Genomic DNA, 18529 nt, shown 5'->3' with positions numbered 1-18529 from the left:
GATAGTTGAAATAAAAAGATGGGTATGCCACTTTCAACCACCAAAACGACTTAAGCTTAATTTTATCACATAAAATTTGTAAGTATTCCCCATTGTGCATAAAAAAAATTCACTTGTTTCTTTGGTATTTAGTCATTTTCCTCATTGTTTTGAGAATAACTTTTATTTATGAAATGAATTAAGTTTGACTTTTTTTTTTAGAATTAAGTTTGACTTGTTAAAAAAAGAATTCTTTTAAAAGAATTCATCTTGCACTATAGATTTCCTCATCACGATGTCATTCTGTAGGAAGGACCACTCTTAGTCATCGTTCCGTTCCGTATTGAAGAGTTTGTCACTAAATCACTGTTCATTTTTTTTAGTATGCTGGCGGCTATACGCGCAATAAACATTAGACAAAATTAATAATGGAGATGATAAATGGAGAAAGTAGGGATCCTAACTTTCTTAAAAGAATATGGAAAATCTTAACTTGTATCTTTCAGAAGTTTTTTTTTTTTATTTTTTTAAATTGTACATTCAATGTCTTAAAAGTTTCAAAAGTTATATTTTCAATATAAAATTTAGGGTTATGCTTAAAAGTGCTTAGGGCATCTATTAAGGATTAAAAAAGGAAATAATTGTTAAATTTCATGCATAAAAAATGTTTTTATTCTTTTAATAAGTTTAATACATAATTTCCACAATAAAATTACTACTTTAACCTCCTTATCGAATGCTCTTATGACACTTATTAACATTTTCCTAAAATTTATTTTTAATTTTCATTAAGTTAGCCTGACTTAAAAAGACGGGAAGTCTTTGACAAAATTTATAATTTAAGTCAAAAGGAATAAAACATTTATTAATGATGGCACCATTTGTCCAAAAAAATAAAATTATTTCATGATAGCTCCGGTATATATAGTGACACCAAGTTAAGGAAGATGTTCGAGTAACACAAACATTAATTCTTCAAAATTACGACTTTATCCTTTGTCAAATTTCCTATAGAGAGAGACCCAAAAACAACAAAAAAGCGAAACACCGTTGTATGAACTGTCAAATGCTGGCGACCCATTTGTAACGCGGTGGCTCTGCCACAAACCACCTTTCAAAAAATGGGTTCCGGTCAGATTAGCGGCGGCGTTGGCGGTGGTTCTCATACTAACAACGGCGGTGGTAGTAACAGTTGTTGTGATATGAGTATGAAGTGTTGGTGTAGGTGGAGATTAGAAAATCAACACTACTATAACCGTTTTTTCTCTTCTGGTTTCGTTTTCTTCTTTGCTTGTTTTATTTTCTTTGGATCCATTGCTAGCTTTTATGGTTGGCTTTCTTTTCCTCCTTCTGTTCATGAATCTCTTTCCCCTTTTGGTTGTCATGATGACAATGAGGGTTCTTGGTCTATTGGAATTTTCTATGGTGATTCTCCTTTTTCTCTTAAACCCATTGAATTTGTAAGTTTCTCTTTCCGAGTTTCTGTTCATATGCATCACTCTGTTGATTTTTTCTGTTAAAAGTTGTCATTTTTAAAAATATTTAAAAAAAAAATATGTTTTTAGTGTTTTATCATATGAGCTGTAATAATTACTAATTTCAGTTTATTTTTAACATGCCCTTGTTATGTGTTGTGAATTTTGGTGTTGGGAGTGTTGGTTTTGTTATGATGAAGTGATAAATTAGTTTTTTTTTTTTTTAACTGGGTATTTGTTTTATATGATTTTGGTTTGAGGGATGGATTTTGTGTTTGTTACATGGAAGTGATGATGGTGTTGATTGTGTGCAGTCGAATGTATCGAACGATGATGGCGCTGCTTGGCCGGTAGCGAATCCTGTGGTGACTTGTGCATCTGTTTCTGATGCTGGTTTTCCAAGTAATTTTGTTGCTGACCCTTTTCTTTTTATTCAGGTAAGTAATTGATTCTCGTTATTCTTTATTCCTTTGTATATCTGGTGTGCTTTGGATTCTATGAATTTGTTTAATGTTTTTATTTTGTTCCTTGTGTACCTTTTTGGCTGGCCAGAAATTCTCACCTTTTTTATATACATATTGTTATTTTCATTGCCAAGTCAATGTTTGGATACAACCACTAATTCCTCAATTAATTGAAGCTTGATATGAGAATGTTACATGGCATAATAAAAGATAAACAATTGTGTTATAATTATTATTTCTCATCATTAATTTGTCTGATTATGACTTCATATATGGATAAATGAGATGAAAGTTTATAGTAGGTTTTATTCTTAACTACAAGATAGTAGCTTCCTTACTTTTTGTGTCATTTTAAGATAGGATCTTACTGCAAAATTATCTATTGGTTTTACTGCTATTATCAGTTTGGATAATATTCTGAAATGTAGGTTTAATACTCACTCACATGTCTTCATCTATGAATTGAAGGCTTTTGTCAATTTTTTAGTTGCAATAGGGTATTTATAAAACCCTTCAAAGTTTTAGCACTATCACTTGGTTGATAAATAACCGGCTTCTTTTTTCTGTATACAAAGAAACAGTAGACCACTTGGCTGTTTGTGTTGTAAAAGTAAAACTAAATAATGCAGGGAGTGTCTAAAATCGAACATGTTAACATACTTGACCTATTGAGCACTGTCAATCTGATTTTTACTGTTTTTCTAGAAGTATTAACAGTTATGTACAGTGGTCATTTAAAGTGTTTAGGGTAAAATATTATTGGTGAAATAGGATCTGTATTGGAGAATAAGCAAAGTTCCTGCAAACATGTTCTGATAAAATGAAAGTGCCTTTCAAAGTATTCATGCAAATTTACTCTTCTTTGAACAGTATAATTTAAAAAGGATGCGGTTTATTTTTTATTTTTACCTTTTTTTTCATTATTTTCTTTTTTTTTTGGTTGTTTCGACCTGTTCACTCATATTGACATTACAATCCAGGGAGATACTCTTTACCTGTTCTATGAGACAAAGAATTCAATCACTATGCAAGGTGATATTGGAGTTTCAAAGAGTACGGATAAGGGAGCAACATGGCAGCAACTAGGAATTGCCTTGAATGAGGATTGGCATCTTTCTTATCCTTATGTATTTGAGCACAATGGCCAGGTATTGTTTCCGTGAAAAATAAAGTAAATTTACTTAAACTAATCATTACTGTTGTAATCTTCATTTGATTGTTTCAATTGTAACTTCACAGATATATATGATGCCGGAAGGGAGTAAAAGAGGAGATCTTCGTCTTTACAGAGCATTGAACTTTCCTTTGCAGTGGAAATTGGAAAAAGTCCTCATAGAAAAGCCCCTTATTGATTCCTTTATCATTGACTATGATGGGAAGTATTGGCTTTTTGGTTCAGATCATAGTGGTTTCGGCACCAAGAAAAATGGGCAGTTGGAGATTTGGTACAGCAATTCACCTCTCGGTCCATGGAAACCTCACAAGAAAAACCCTATTTATAACATTGACAAGAGCTTGGGAGCTCGCAACGGAGGCAGGCCATTTAAATACGAAGGAAATCTTTACCGTATTGGTCAGGACTGTGGTGATACGTATGGGAGACGGGTGCGCGCTTTTCAGATAGAAACCCTTACAGCTGAAGAATACAAAGAAATTGAAGTATCATTGGGCTTTGTTGAGTCAAACAAGAGCCGAAATGCCTGGAATGGTGCTAGATACCATCACTTAGATGCCCAACGTCTTCCGTCTGGTGGTTGGATTGGTGTTATGGATGGGGATCGTGTTCCTTCTGGAGATTCAATCCGGCGGTTCATGGTTGGTTGTGCTTCTGTTGCGGTCGCTGCTATACTCATCGTGCTATTGGGTGTGTTGCTCGGTTTTGTGAATTGTATTGTCCCTCTCAATTGGTTCATTCATAACTCTGGGAAGAGGAATCTAACTTCCTTGTCTTGGGAAAGACCAAATGCGTTCTCTTCAAAAGTAAGAAGGTTCTGCACTCGTGTCAACCGAGTCCCAACATTTCTCCGAGGTAAGGTGAAGCATAATGCTTGTGCTAGGAGGGTTATTCTTACGATAATCTTTGTAGTTGGAGTTGGATTGATGTGCATGGGATTTAAAAATATTTATGGCGGTAATGGTTCAGAAGAACCTTATCCATTGAAAGGTCAATATTCGCAGTTCACGTTATTGACAATGACCTACGATGCTCGTCTGTGGAACTTGAAGATGTATGTGAAACATTACTCGAGATGTTCTTCTGTGTCTGAGATAGTTGTGGTGTGGAACAAGGGAATCCCTCCGGAAGTTAGTGATCTAGATTCAGCAGTACCGGTCAGGATCAGGGTAGAGGAGAAAAACTCCCTAAATAACCGATTTAAGGAAGACCCATTGATAAAAACTCGAGCAGTCCTTGAGCTCGACGACGACATTATGATGACATGTGATGATGTTGAGCGAGGTTTTAATGTCTGGCGTCAACATCCTGACCGGATTGTTGGATTCTATCCTCGGCTTATTGCCGGGAGCCCATTAAAGTACAGAGGAGAAAAATATGCACGGACACATAAAGGCTACAACATGATACTTACCGGTGCAGCATTTATTGATTCAAAACTAGCTTTCAAGAGGTACTGGGGAGAGGAAGCTAAGCATGGGAGGGAAGTGGTGGACAAGTTATTTAACTGTGAAGATGTGCTTTTGAATTACTTGTATGCAAATGCAAGTTCATCGTCAAGGACAGTTGATTATGTGAAACCGGCTTGGGCAATCGACACTTCAAAGTTTTCCGGTGCAGCGATTAGCCGCAACACGAAGGTGCATTATCAATTGAGAAGCAATTGTCTAATGAAATTTTCGGAGATGTATGGAAGTTTAGCCGATCGAAAATGGGGATTCGACAGTAGGAGAGATGGTTGGGATGTATAGTATTAGTATGGACTAATGGAGTGTTTTTTTTTAGTTAGGTCTTTGGTGGCAGCTTTTGTATTTTGTTTCATCTTTTGTGGGTATAAAGTCTTGTTTATACTTGTATCCCATTTGTGATTTTATTTTAGGGGGTTTTCTAAATAGTATGTCTGCAACATGTAAATTTGGTTCTATAATGGTCTTTTTATGTTTTTATTTATTTAACAAATTATGCCTCAAAACCCTTGGGGGATGGTTTGTGATGATGTTGGGATGCAATTGGAAGCATTAGGAAATAGAAGGATAAGCAAATGGAAAATAGAAGTATACAAGTGTTTCCTGAAGACATTCCTCAGAAACTGTAATTCTGATTCTGGGGCTTCATTCTTGTTACTTTTTTACTGGATGTAAGTGTGTGTTTAGTTCTAGTCTTAGAAATTGATTTTGACTTAGTTGGTATTGTAAAAGTTATTTACTTATTTTGGTTAAAAATAAGTTGAATACAAATTAATTTTGGAGACATAAAGTTCAGAACTTTAGCTTTAAACTAGAATTAACTTTCGAGCAAAATGGATGCTACTTAAGAAAATTTCTAAAATCACTTTCATCTCTTAAATTTAAATGCATTACGCACCAAGTCTTTAAATGTAGCTTTCTCTTATGCACCATAGGAAATAGTAGGTTTGAACCAATTCCACTAAACCACAAATGAAAATAAGAAAAAGATAATAAAAGCCTCAAGTTAGGCCAAGTTGGCCGAAATTAGGCCATGGATTAATAGCAAGAATACATTGCTTAGATTAATAACAACAATAGTTTAACTTAGTTTGTAGGAACAATGCATAATATATGCAAAGTCTGAGGTTCGAGCCCCTGACATCACAAAAAAAAAAAAAAAAAAGATTAATAAGAGCAATAGATTAGGAAAATGTGAAATGTTAATAAGTGTCTGGGGCACTTGTTAAGCATCTTAAATAGTAATTTTTTATGAAAAGTTTATGTATTCAATGTATTTAATTTAAATATTTAACATTTTTAAAGAGTAATTTTTTAATTTAAAAATCCTTAAAAAATGTTTTCGGAACACTTGTTAACAATGCTTTAAAAATTATCCACACACGATTCTCATACTTTAATACTTTAAAGAGTGAAAAATTCAAAGATTTCACCCAAGCATAAATCTGAATTCTGCATCATAATGAAACAAATTTTCTAAAAATTGTCTAAAATTTTGAATAGAGATTCTAAAATAAAAATGGTCAAAATTGGAACACAAAGTAATCAAGGAAACTTTTGTTGAACAAGAAAAGAAAGGGAAATTCTACCTAATAAAAGTAATCGATGAAATTCTACAACTCTGCATACTCCTACATGTCCATAATTGCATTCTACATGTATGGATTATAAGTATTTTATATCTCCACTAAATAAAATACTTCATTTTCTCTTTCATAAAAACATCTTTTAACTAAAATAATAACCCGTCACTTCTGCAATATATACAAACAATTGCATGTATTTAATGATATGAAGTAAAATTGGTCTCAAGTGGTTAATGAGTTCCACTAAAAGACGAATCGTTTGGGAGACTTGAGTCGATTTTTTAAGGGAACAATTATTGGCCACTAAAGATGGAAGATTTAGGATCTATTTTTACCCCAAATCACCACACAAAATCGTTTTTCTCCTTCTATTTTATTTAAATAAGAATATTCATTTAGTTTTTTCTTTTTTGATTTCGTCGTCTCACTGCGTTGTTTGTTCATCGTCTTTGTGCTGTGTTGTTTGTCTTTCTTGTCTTATTCAAATGTTTGTTCGATTCAGATTATTAGATCAACTCCGATTTAGTGCAGATCTAATATTCTGGCGTCGTCAACGTTGTAGATTCGGATGTATGTGTATTCCGGAGATTTGAATATAATCATATTTATAAGTTTATGTATGTTAACGTTTTATGCTATTAATATGAATGTTGTGTGTTTGTTCACATATTCTTCTTTTTATATTTAAAGAATTTGTATTGTATTAATGTATCTTATCTTTTACTCTATTTTTATTTTTAATAAAAGAACAACATCGTCAAATTATTAAAAATATTTCACTTTAATTAACTTATTTTAATTAATACATATGATTGATTAACCGTGACTTATTGATGTTGTAAAATTTATTACTACATCATTAAACTCCAAATTTTAATCACTCACACTTGGTAAATTTGAACCCTACTAGATTTTTAGAGTCAAAACGGTCAAAAGCATTGTACCCCAAAATTTGCATTGACTATGACATTTTACATTCCATGGGAACAAAAACATGAAATTTCACAAAAGCTTTTAATCATCATTTCCATTATTTGTTCATTCATTCAAACACTCTTTCTCTCCACGACATGTGGTTTGTGTTCCCAATTTAGGCATAACTTCAAAGAGAGAGAAACAAACCATTCTAATCTCATCCAACATCATTGTTTTCTTCTCTTTCTCTTTCTCTTTCTCTCTCTATTTCTAAGATAGGGTTTCCAATTTCCAATTTTCACCAAAGCTTTCACCTTTCCCATTCCAATCTCAAATTCCCTTCGACCCTTTTCAATTCATCCAAAAGGGTGTCACGGGATTCGTTTCTTTCAGCTATTCTTCTCCTCTAGAGAGAGAAAATTATGATGGGAATGTAGGGTGTTTGTTTTATTGGTAAAAGAGCAATGTTGGAAATGGAGAAGGATTTTGATTCCAAGCTAAAGATTCAAAGGAGTTCTTCCTCTTCCAATGGTGGTGGTGGTGGTGCTGGGAATGTTCAGAGATCCAAAAGCTTTGCTTTTAGAGCTCCTCAGGAGAATTATACAATTCAGGACTTTGAATTGGGCAAGATCTATGGTGTTGGCTCTTATTCTAAGGTTCTCAAACATAACCAAACTTGTTTCTGTGTTTCTGTTTTGTGTTGTGGATTAGTGTTTACTTATAGTTTTATATATATGTTTTTTTTCCTGTAATGTTTGGGTGGGGATGCATGAATCCTGTGGATAATGTTGACATGGTGTTTTTTTTTTTTTTTTTTACATAATGTATAATATATGACGCAGGCACGTGACAACGGACATTGACACGTCAACCCTAGTAATAATTTGAGAAAATGACATAATTTAATGTAATTATATATGTTGGTGTCTGGTACTGACATGTGTTGGACACCGGAAACGCCTTCAATCATTAAGTGTCGGTGCTACATAGAGAATACATGTACTTTTTTTTTTTGTTCATGGATGGTTGATCATTATGGTTTATGATAGAACATTATAGCATAATTTGGTCGATGTAGCGACTCCACTTAGTGGAATAAGACTTGGTTGTTGTTGTTGTTGTTGGGAGATCATTGACCATTATTGTTGCTACTGTTGAATTGAAGCACTGGTTGGTAGTAACTTCTATTTGGGAATTTTGATTTGTAAGGGAGATTCTTCTTTGATGCTCTGGTATCAGTGGTTGCGAACTTAAAATATTTTCATGAAAACTGCTTGTATTTCCACTCTTTAAAGGATCTTTTCCCACAGAGCAGGAAAGCATCCTGCATTTCACGAGAATGTGAGATATATTGTTTCTTGATAGCTTTTGTGGTATTGTGGTGAACTGATTTTGAGGGTTTACTTTTTGGATATTCAACTAATTTTGTCATCAAATGAATCCTCAAGATTAACGTAATATATGTAGTAGCAGTAACTAATGAGAGAGATATAAGTCACAGAGCCATAAGTAAAGCTAATTGTTGGCAGTAGAAAAAGAAGCAAACTGAAGTAATGATGGACTTGTATGTATGGGGTTTATCCGGCTGGAATTGATATGAAACTACCATTGCATTAAATTGACATCATATTCTTCATTTGAGTGCAGTATGTGGTGTACCTAATTTCCTTTGCGGGGAATTTTACCCTTCATGTGGCTTTCCATTAGTGCGTACTAATTTAAAATGCATATCTATTGAATGCAAGTATGTGATGTCTTACTGAAACTGAACATGGTCCTGGCTACTTGTTTTATTAACTGAACATTTTCTTTGCTTCACTTTCTCAACTGATTCCCCCCTTTCTACCGACTTGTTTTTGCTTGCTATTGTCGTTTTGAAATGCATCAATAGTTCTATTTGTTTGAATAAAAATTGTCTTATTCTTTCAACCCTTCGAGGCACTTAATTTTTCCTGAATAAAAATTGTCTTATCATCTAATATCATTCATTTGTGTCTAAAGGTTGTGAGGGCAAAGAAGAAGGACACAGGAGTTGTGTATGCAATGAAGATCATGGACAAAAAATTTATTACCAAAGAGAACAAAACTGCATATGTGAAGTTGGAACGCATAGTGCTTGATCAATTGGATCATCCTGGCATTGTGCGGCTATATTTCACATTTCAGGACACATTTTCTCTGTGTAAGTACTAATGGGTGTATATTCTGTTTATTTTCCGTGCTGTGGTTTACTCCTCTTAGCAGTATTTGAAATTATCTTTTTTTTTTCCTTTGTTCTTTTTGCATCGGAGAAGACATGGCACTTGAATCATGTGAAGGTGGAGAGCTTTTTGATCAAATTACCAGGGTAAGCTAACATAAAAGTTAATTTCACATATTCTGTATGCGTGTAAGTTTTTTTATGACATATGGTGTAGGTGTGTAATGTGTTAATCCAATAGAACTGGTGTTTAGTCCTATTTCAGGTCTTACTGTAACACAATAAAACTGTAACATGTGCTTTGATTTTGTTATGAACTCCAATAAGAGGAATTATATACTGTATCAGAAAGGTTTTTTTCTTAGTATAGGGTTTTCCAAGGTTTGGGTCCTTTATGATAAATTAGTATTTCCTTTTTCTTTATCAATTCTTTGTATATGCTGAAGTGCACATTTATAAACGAAAGGTAACCTGCAATTCACTCGTTGAAATTTCTTCATATCATCAAACTTATTTTTTGCTTAAACTCTACGATACCGCGTTTAAGGAAATTGAATAGCTTCCATTCTAAAGCTTTTCTTTTGTACCGTCAATTTTTTTAATCATTGTTCAGCAACTCTGTCAGGGAACTTCGCATTTGTTTTAAGTCCTAGGATATCTTTTTATGGAAAAGCTGAGTGAGCTATATAATTTAACTCAAGTTGAATTCATGCACCCGAATCCACTTATTCGTTATCAGTTGATTATATGAAGGGAATAAAATTTTAGTTTTAATTCCTGCTACTCTTACTATTATAATTTTTCTTTTTCAGTAGGAACTCAAGTTTGTGATCTTATCAAGTCTGTTACAATTAATGACTTCTCATAAGAAAATTTTGTACTTCTAAAGTTTTTGGAATTTGGACGTTCTTTTATATTTTAGCTTGTATCCTTCTAATGCTCGTTACTGAATAATAATAACTCGTACCATACTTTTGATTTCCTGTGTGCAGAAAAGTCGTCTAACTCAGGACGAGGCACAATTTTATGCAGCTGAAGTTGTCGATGCTCTTGAATACATACACAGTTTGGGAGTGATACATCGTGACATTAAGGTAGCTCTATGGGATGACTATACTGCATTATTGCCATATATGGCTATGTGTGAAAATTAAATTTCTTCAATTGCAGCCAGAGAACTTGTTACTTACAACTGAAGGACATATTAAAATAGCTGATTTTGGGAGTGTGAAGCCTATGCAGGATAGCCAAATTACCGTCCTTCCAAATGCAGCATCAGGTAAGATAGGAGCAAATGCCGAAGATTTTTTTATTTTTTTTTTTACTTTATATTGTTCTTTTCTATTATCTTTATTTATTTGTTTGAAAATTTTAGATGACAAAGCCTGCACATTTGTGGGAACTGCTGCTTATGTCCCTCCAGAGGTTCTTAATTCCTCCCCAGCAACCTTTGGGTAACTGTTAACCATTAGATTATTTGTGTGTATGTGGATTTTTTAACTTAAGTTCGTCTTTTGTTTTTGCTGAATCGGGAATTATTTTTTAAAATTCAAATTTCAAGTTTAATTGTTCTGAGTTTCCTTATTGTTGTACTTTCGTGCCAGGTCATTATGTGATAACCTTTTATATTTTGTTTTTCTTCCTCAATATATTACCACAGAAATGATCTTTGGGCACTTGGCTGCACATTATACCAAATGCTTTCTGGAACTTCTCCTTTTAAAGATGCAAGTGAATGGCTTATTTTCCAAAGAATTATTGCAAGAGAAATTCGATTTCCTGATTACTTTTCAGACGAAGCAAGAGACCTTATTGACCGACTATTGGTTAGTACATTATTACTGGACACAAATATATCATCCCTAGCGTGCTTTCTAATTTTCACACATTTTCAACAAATTTTCTTCTTTGCATCTCACTTGCATAGAGAAGTAGATTTATAGGTAAAATAAAACTCACAATACAATAGTGGGTATATGTGGAATTTAATTAATTATTACACTTAAAAGGTGCACTCTGTTTCTTTTTGAAAGAATTAGTCGCATGCTATTATTCCTTAGCTGCACAATATCATGATTAGGATTAGATTGAGCAATTGCATCAATTAGCATTTATTGTATTTGTTGCTATCCTGTTATATTACATCCTAGTACGATATGATTTAGACACGCAGAAATTTTTCAACATGGTGTTAGAGTCTTTTCTGATTATGTAACCAGTGGTGTTCACTGCTGCCACCAAAAAAGTTTCCTGGCCAGTTTCCATACTTTTACCAGCACTTCTTCATCTCTCCATGAGTCTCCAAAACGGTTAATCTTTTGTTACTGTGTCCTCATCCTCTTCCGTCCTGTCTCAGACCACTTTGTGGCGATGTTTTCGAAAACAACCATGCGTCATTCTTTGTCCTCCCCAAACCCTAGGCCGAGCGGCCTTTTAAAGCGCTCACTCATGCCACTCTGCCTTCTTTCTGGCCACTGTTTCTTGCGTCAGCGTTGCCTCTATGTCCTCTACTAGGATCTCCTCTCCTTGTCTTGCGCATGCTGGTTCTGTTCTTTTGTTATGATTCGTTTCTCAGTAATGGATTATATTGTGGTGACTTCTCTTCTGACCGATGGTGACTCTTTTCCCACGGATAAAATCATTTCAGTGGTGTTTGCTTTCCTACTGACGATCATACCGGTGGTAACTCTTAACCCATACAACAACAACCATGTCTTATCCCATAGATGAATCAAAGTACTAGCACCTTCTCTTCCTGTTGACGAATATCCCGACGGTGACTTATGTTGGTTGTGACTTATGGCTGGCTTAGATCAAACCATTCACAGCCCTTTGCAAAAACAATGAAGAATCATAAAGTAATAGGAAGTTAGATGTATAGGTGTAGACTATCAGATAGATAATAGATATATCGGTTTATATATATTGTATGTAAATACCATTACTCAGACCAGTAAATTTTTTCAGACACGATATTACCTGAAAATTGGTATGTTGTACTTATTTTATTACATAACTACTATATATTAAGGTATGATAATATGCTTTATAGTAAATGAAAGTAATACACTGACCTCTGTTGTCAATAGCGGCCGCGCCGCCCGCTATAGCAGAGCGGAAAAAATCAGCCCACCGCTCCTAGCCGTGATGGAAAAAAGCGGCCCGCTATTCAGGAGTGCGAGGGGAATTCAACGCTGCCAAAGCAGCCGCTACACACACACCACGCAGAAAGACGCTTTTGCCCATTACTTTAAACCGTTTTAAGGGTAGTTTTATATTTTTTGAAACGTTAACTTCATGAATTTTAAGTAATGTTTAAGGTATTTTAGTATTTCTTTTTGAACAATATGGTATTTTAGTATTAAATATTTTAGGGTCCGCGCCACAAAATAGCGCCCGCTACGCACCCCGCTCCCGCACCGCACCAATTTGTGAGGTGGCCGCGCCGCGCCGCATTTCCGCTTTGACAACAGAGACACTAACAATATTAAATTCCATCTTTTGATGATACATGCAACAAATTGTTTAGCATGCTTTAAGTTGCAATATAATTATGATGCAGGATTTAGACCCCAGCAGGAGACCAGGTGCAGGACCCGATGGTTATGCTATTTTGAAAAGCCACCCCTTTTTCAAGGGGGTTGACTGGAATAACTTAAGGGCACAAACTCCTCCGAAACTTGCTCTGGAACCTGGGGCAGGGGTATGACTTCCATTGCTTTGCTCTCTGAAATATTTTCCATGCAAAATAAGAAAATGGACTTTTGTTTCTTGTCCACTTTCTCTGTTTAAGAACACAGTTCCTAATTCATAATTTTCATTTTTAGACTCAATCGCCTGCTGATGATTCTCAGGAGTCATCATGGAGTCCTGCTCACACTGGTGATGGTTCTGCAGCTTCTGCTAGACAGCCTGATGGTGCTACATCGTCTTCAGAGGGAGCTGGTTCCATAACCAGGCTAGCTTCAATTGATTCCTTTGATTCAAAATGGTATGCAGAAAAAGCATTCCTAATTGTTTGTTTCATTGCATGCATCCAATCAGATTCGCATCCAATCAGAAAAAAACTTTTTCATATAAATGAGAAACTTCAAAATATGTATCCAAAGGAAATCTTTTGAAGCAATTTCCTCTGCATTTTAAATATTTTATCAAATGATGCATGATATACTTCAATTCTAGTATGTTTTTCATGATTTAGAGCCTTTCACTTCGTAGAAAACTGTATAGTTTCTTTTGAAGTACATAAATAGGGTAGAACTATGTTAGTTTTGGTATTTTGAAAAATACATCATTACCACATCAATCGTACTTTTTACAGAGATATGTCAGTTTATTCCTAAATACCAGAAGAGAAATAAGGAGAGTAAAAAGAAAACAAGGGCAAGGGTTTTGTGAGTGGCTATTGAAAAAGTCTATGTTTACCATGCTTGTAAACTAATATTCAATTTTTGTGCACATCTGACAGGCAACAATTTTTGGAACCTGGGGAATCTGTTCTTATGATCTCCATGGTGAAGAAATTACAAAAGATAACAAGCAAGAAGGTGCAGCTCATCCTTACCAACAAACCGAAGCTGATCTATGTTGACCCTTCAAAATTAATTGTAAAGGGAAATATAATATGGTCTGATAATCCAAATGATTTAAGCATTCAAGTGACCAGTCCCTCAAATTTCAAGATTTGCACAGTAAGCTTTCTCACCCCTTAATTATCTTGTAATACAATTTCAATATAGCATGCACCATCTTAGAGTACGGAAAACAGCACGTATGAGTATTGGAAGGCTGGCCCAACTCTATGGTGGCCATGCTAATACTCCAAGAGTAACTGCTGTGTTGCTCTGCTTTATAATTCATTACATATACTCCATTTTGTTTTCTGGGACGTTTCTTCACATATTTGTTATCAAATGTAATGATGCAGCCTAAAAAGGTAATGTCGTTTGAGGATGCAAAGCAAAGAGCATCTCAGTGGAAAAAAGCAATTGAAGGACTTCAAAACCGGTGAACCCATTCTGGCTTTGAGAACATATTCTTTTAGACACCTTCGTCTTGTTCGGTAGGAAGGGATGAAACGTTTGGACTCCTGAACAATCAATTTTTCATTAAAAGAAAGTGAATTTACAGATTTAGCTTTGCTGAAGCTAAGTTCAAGCTAAATCCTCACCACAACTTAATTGAATTTGTGATGAGTATTTCCATCCTCTTTCACGCTTCCATGGAATGTATGATGAAATGTGGAAGTTCTAATTGTAGCTATGTTGAGGGGTTGGAACCAATACTTTGTAAGAAAAATATCATTTATTTTTTATATTATATAATTAGCTGGAAGATGATGGCATTTTGGTTAATCATAATTTATGAATCATTGAATTGTTTAATTTATTGTTTCTTTAGCCCTAGGTCTAAAGGGGAAGCCACCCTGAACTTTCAAAGTAGATGACTTGTACCTTGGCATTTTGTAAATAACATGGCTGCAATCACCAATTCTATATGGTATTTCAATCGAAGGACTATTATGATTAATCCTTACATATTCAAGGATCAAAATGACTTTAAGTGCATTGAGAGATTATCAAAGCTACACTATTGAATATCTATCAATTAAGAACTATTTATTAAATCATTATTGTAAATGATTTTATATTGTGAAGTTTCAAAATTGTTATGAATCATGACCTATTTACAATGTACCACTGCTGTCAATTTCACAGTGCTAAGAATAATTAAAAAAACACTGGTGGGTAAGAAACACTGCTCTCCAAAGTTATTAATGATGGAAAGTTAAAAAAGTCACTGCCATAGTTACTAGTGGAACAGAAATGTTGTCATCGACCACCTCAGTAATGGGAAGGGATTCCACCACTGTTGCCACAAAAGACACAAAAGCAACTCTTGGCACAATGTTCCATAAATCAAACTGCACATGTCCTAGAGCTGAATAGTAGTACAGCATCCTGCATGCAATAAATATCAGCAGTTTCAGTGTTAAAATCTACTTGGAGTAAAATATATGAGTACATTTAATTCTCTGTGCTTAGTCAATTTCCTAATGAGTAAAAAAAAAGAAAAAGTACTGTTGAAAAAGTAGATGAATATGTGATGTAACACACCCAATTGAAACCAAGAATCCAAATATAAGCATTGCTATGCTACCAGCCCAACTCTTTTTTTGGTTGTAAGGAATCTTCATTGACCCATATCTTCTACCAATGATATCAGCTACACCTAGTAACCATCAAATTCAATGTTGATTAAAAACATTGCAAGCTCATCATGAATAGCATTATATTGTGTGAAAGAAATCTGGAGTGCAATTAAGTAAAATCTGACTCAAACAATTATTTATCAGACTTTACTTACCTCAGCTTAAACACATATTTAAGAAATAAAGGAATGTGTAAAGAAAAGTGTATTACCATCCCCTCCACACATCATTGCCAAGGCAACAACCCCAATTGGAGATTCACGCCAGAACACAAGAGCACTTAACATTAATATCCCAACATAATAAAGGGGACCTCTAAGCAATTCTCTGTAGGGTATGTAAACAGTACAAGGTTAGTACACATATCCTGCCATGACCAAATAATGCCAAAAAAATGAATAAAGACATTTGATACTTGATACTTACTTTGGATCTCCTTTTCTAGTCACAGATTTGATGAGTCCTGGATCAGTAACTAAGGAGAGACCATTCACCAAAAGCCTCAAGAAATTCACAAGAGGAACAAAAGCAGCAAAGTAACGAGCTTCAAGGGAGTTGCTATCCTAACAGTAACACCAAAACATTCAAACAAAGTAATTCAATGCCTTAAACTTTCCTCATAAGGAATAAAGCAAAGACACTCATAAAAAAGAATCCAAATTTATCTAAATCACAGAAATGGAGTACCTGAAAATTGGCCATGAAACCAGAAAAAGCAATCCTGATAATATATGGACCAGTTTTCTGCTCAGACCCTGCCATCACCATGTGACACCAATTTCGAAGCAAGCACAGATTTTTCCATTAAAAAACAAAAAATTAACAAGACCCAAAATTCAAATGGAACCATAAGAAGTAAAAAAAATGGATCAACATCAATTCATATATTTTTCTTGGAAATTGTGTGCATATATGCATGCAAATTGCAAAGTAAGAAAATGAATTGAAGAAACGAAAGTATTACTTGATCAATGACGTTTCTTCTAGTGAGATCATCAAAAGAAAAAACAAGAGCATAAGCGCCGCCAAGAACACCAACAGTGGCACCAACATTGTGGATTAGATCTTGAGCATTTGCAGGGACAATAAACCTTGTTACAAATCTTTCATTTAAACGGACACTTCTATGTACTGAAGGGGAATACAAAAACTTGACAGTGTCGTTTGTTGTTGTTGGTTTGTTCCAAGGAAAAGTGGTGGTTGTTGTTGCCGGTGAGCGGCAGTGCACGGAGGAGAATGGAAAGAGGTGAGAGGATAAGAGAGTCATGTCTGAAGACCGAGAGAGAGAAGATTGGACAAGAGTTAGATCAAAGACCAACCCTTATATGATTTTTTTTTTTTTTTTTTTTTTGTTTATTTTAAGGATAATAAGTTCTCTCCAATTAGGTGAGTTTGTTTCTTCTGTTTTATTGTGGATTTATTTATGCCAAATCTCTTTCCCTTTAGTATTGTGAGTTGAGCCATAATGAGTGACAAATCTCTTTCGGTTTAGTATTGTTGTAGTTTTATAACTGAATTATAACCCAAAATCTTTAGTTAAGTTAGAAAAATTCTTTGACATTTTATTCAAGTGCTCTTTTTTTTTTTTTTTTTTGTATCAAGTAGTTTAATTGCTAGTATTCACATTATAAGGTGAATAAGTGGGGTGTTCAGGATTCGAACATAGACCCTTGCATATAAAAATGTTTTGTTTCTGTCAACTGAAATATGCAAACGGGGACAATGCTCTTGATTATTTGTCTTAACTCTAAAGTGAAATGTATTTATATTAATAAAATTAAAAAGTAAAGATAAAATTTCCCAGTTCTTAAATATAAGAAAAAAATTCGGTGTTACCTTGAGACCTTAAGGTGTGCTTAAGGTTTTATGTTTGATTTTTCTCTGTGTCAATTTTGATAGATTAGTTTGCCGTTTAAAAAAACAAATATTTTTTCAAACTAATAGAATTACCTTGGTCTATAATATAAATTATATATCAGTTATTCAATAAATTTAAATAATCAATCTTTTCTTGTCTATATTTTTTGATAAAGGAGTCTAATAGAAATTCACTTTGTGAATAAATGGAGAATCTGTCGTTCGCACCTCAACTTTTGAATATACACCTTTCAGTTACTATTATAAGCAAAATTCAACATTTTAGATTCATTCATTAAATGATGTATGTGGTCTTTATTATAGACCACATACATCATTTAATGAATAAATTTAAAATATTGATTTTTGCTTATATTTTTTTTTAGAGAATGTGTGCTTATAATAGTGACCGAAGAATGTATTATACAATGTCCCTACCAACTAAGTTATATGTTCACCGGAGTCAATCTTTTCTTATATTTAATAGTGAGGCATTATAATTTTATTCAAATTAGAAAATTATATATAAGCTAAATTACATCATATGTCTTTAAATTAATTTGGTCACATATAAGTCTTTTAAGTTTGTAAACGTTTTCAATTTAGTCATTCTGTTAATCAAACATTACAAAAATGATGATCTGATAGTTAAGTGTATGATGTGGTAGTTATGTTTGTAAATGACGGACATTATGATGTAAATTCTCATCAAAGGAAGAGTTCAATGAAGCTGTTATCAATTATTATGTGTATAATAGCTTTGATTTGAGGTTCATAAAGAATGACAATGAAAGAGTCATAGTTGGTTGCAAGGATGGATGCCCTTGGATTGTTTTATGTTCTAAGATATCTAATGAGGATACTGTCATGTTGTACACTTAACTGCCGCATCATCATTTTTGTAACATTTCGTTAACATAATGACTAAATTGAAAAAATTTACAAACTTAAAAACTTACGTGTGACTAAAATAACTCAAATGATCTATCAATTATAAATCTCAAACTTAAAGGACCCTTGATATAATTTAACTCTCCAGAAATTAAAGGGTGCAGATAATCAAAATGCTATTTCAGAAGTAATTTTAGCTAACGTACATTTTTGTTTTATCATATATATTATGTTTTAAATAGTAGTTTCTCCTTCTGTTAAAGAAAATATTTCCAGTGTCTCATACACTTTTACTAACTGGTAGTTAAATT

At 33.8% G+C, this 18529-nt stretch overlaps 3 protein-coding genes across 5 annotated transcripts; 2 read left to right on the top strand and 1 right to left on the bottom strand.

Annotated features, from left to right (window-relative positions):
* Positions 1-916: 916 nt before the first annotated feature.
* On the top strand, positions 917-5274 carry LOC25484866 (glucosamine inositolphosphorylceramide transferase 1). Its single transcript, XM_013613877.3, has 4 exons — positions 917-1439; positions 1769-1891; positions 2899-3066; positions 3158-5274. The coding sequence occupies exons 1-4, from the start codon at positions 1101-1103 to the stop codon at positions 4841-4843; spliced, it is 2316 nt and encodes a 771-aa protein (XP_013469331.1). The 5' UTR covers positions 917-1100; the 3' UTR covers positions 4844-5274.
* Positions 5275-7140: 1866 nt separating this feature from the next.
* Positions 7141-14788, top strand: LOC25484865 (3-phosphoinositide-dependent protein kinase 2). 3 transcript variants are annotated; one of them, XM_013613876.3, is made up of 11 exons: positions 7141-7715; positions 9061-9241; positions 9354-9406; positions 10252-10353; positions 10430-10538; positions 10635-10713; positions 10920-11085; positions 12822-12962; positions 13087-13250; positions 13728-13950; positions 14187-14752. In XM_013613876.3, the coding sequence occupies exons 1-11, from the start codon at positions 7524-7526 to the stop codon at positions 14268-14270; spliced, it is 1494 nt and encodes a 497-aa protein (XP_013469330.1). In that variant the 5' UTR covers positions 7141-7523; the 3' UTR covers positions 14271-14752. The 3 variants fall into 3 exon arrangements, 2 of the variants coding, with proteins under 2 accessions (XP_013469330.1, XP_013469327.1); XM_013613873.3 differs by having other exon boundaries at positions 7524-7715; positions 13114-13250; positions 14187-14788; XR_005643846.1 differs by lacking the exons at positions 13087-13250; positions 13728-13950; positions 14187-14752 and adding exons at positions 12349-12448; positions 12480-12525 and having other exon boundaries at positions 7524-7715.
* A 70-nt stretch (positions 14789-14858) lies between these two features.
* LOC25484864 (probable phytol kinase 1, chloroplastic) lies at positions 14859-16737 on the bottom strand. The gene is made up of 6 exons (XM_013613872.2): positions 16435-16737; positions 16158-16225; positions 15897-16028; positions 15682-15797; positions 15376-15490; positions 14859-15219 (listed from the first exon to the last, which is right to left on the bottom strand). Exons 1-6 carry the CDS (start codon positions 16735-16737, stop codon positions 15033-15035), a joined length of 921 nt encoding a protein of 306 aa, XP_013469326.1. The 3' UTR covers positions 14859-15032.
* Between the last annotated feature and the right edge of the window lie 1792 nt (positions 16738-18529).

The sequence above is a fragment of the Medicago truncatula genome, chromosome 1 (assembly GCF_003473485.1).
Source record: "Medicago truncatula cultivar Jemalong A17 chromosome 1, MtrunA17r5.0-ANR, whole genome shotgun sequence".
Lineage (NCBI taxonomy): Eukaryota > Viridiplantae > Streptophyta > Magnoliopsida > Fabales > Fabaceae > Medicago > Medicago truncatula.
This window is presented reverse-complemented; position numbering and strand designations above follow the sequence as displayed.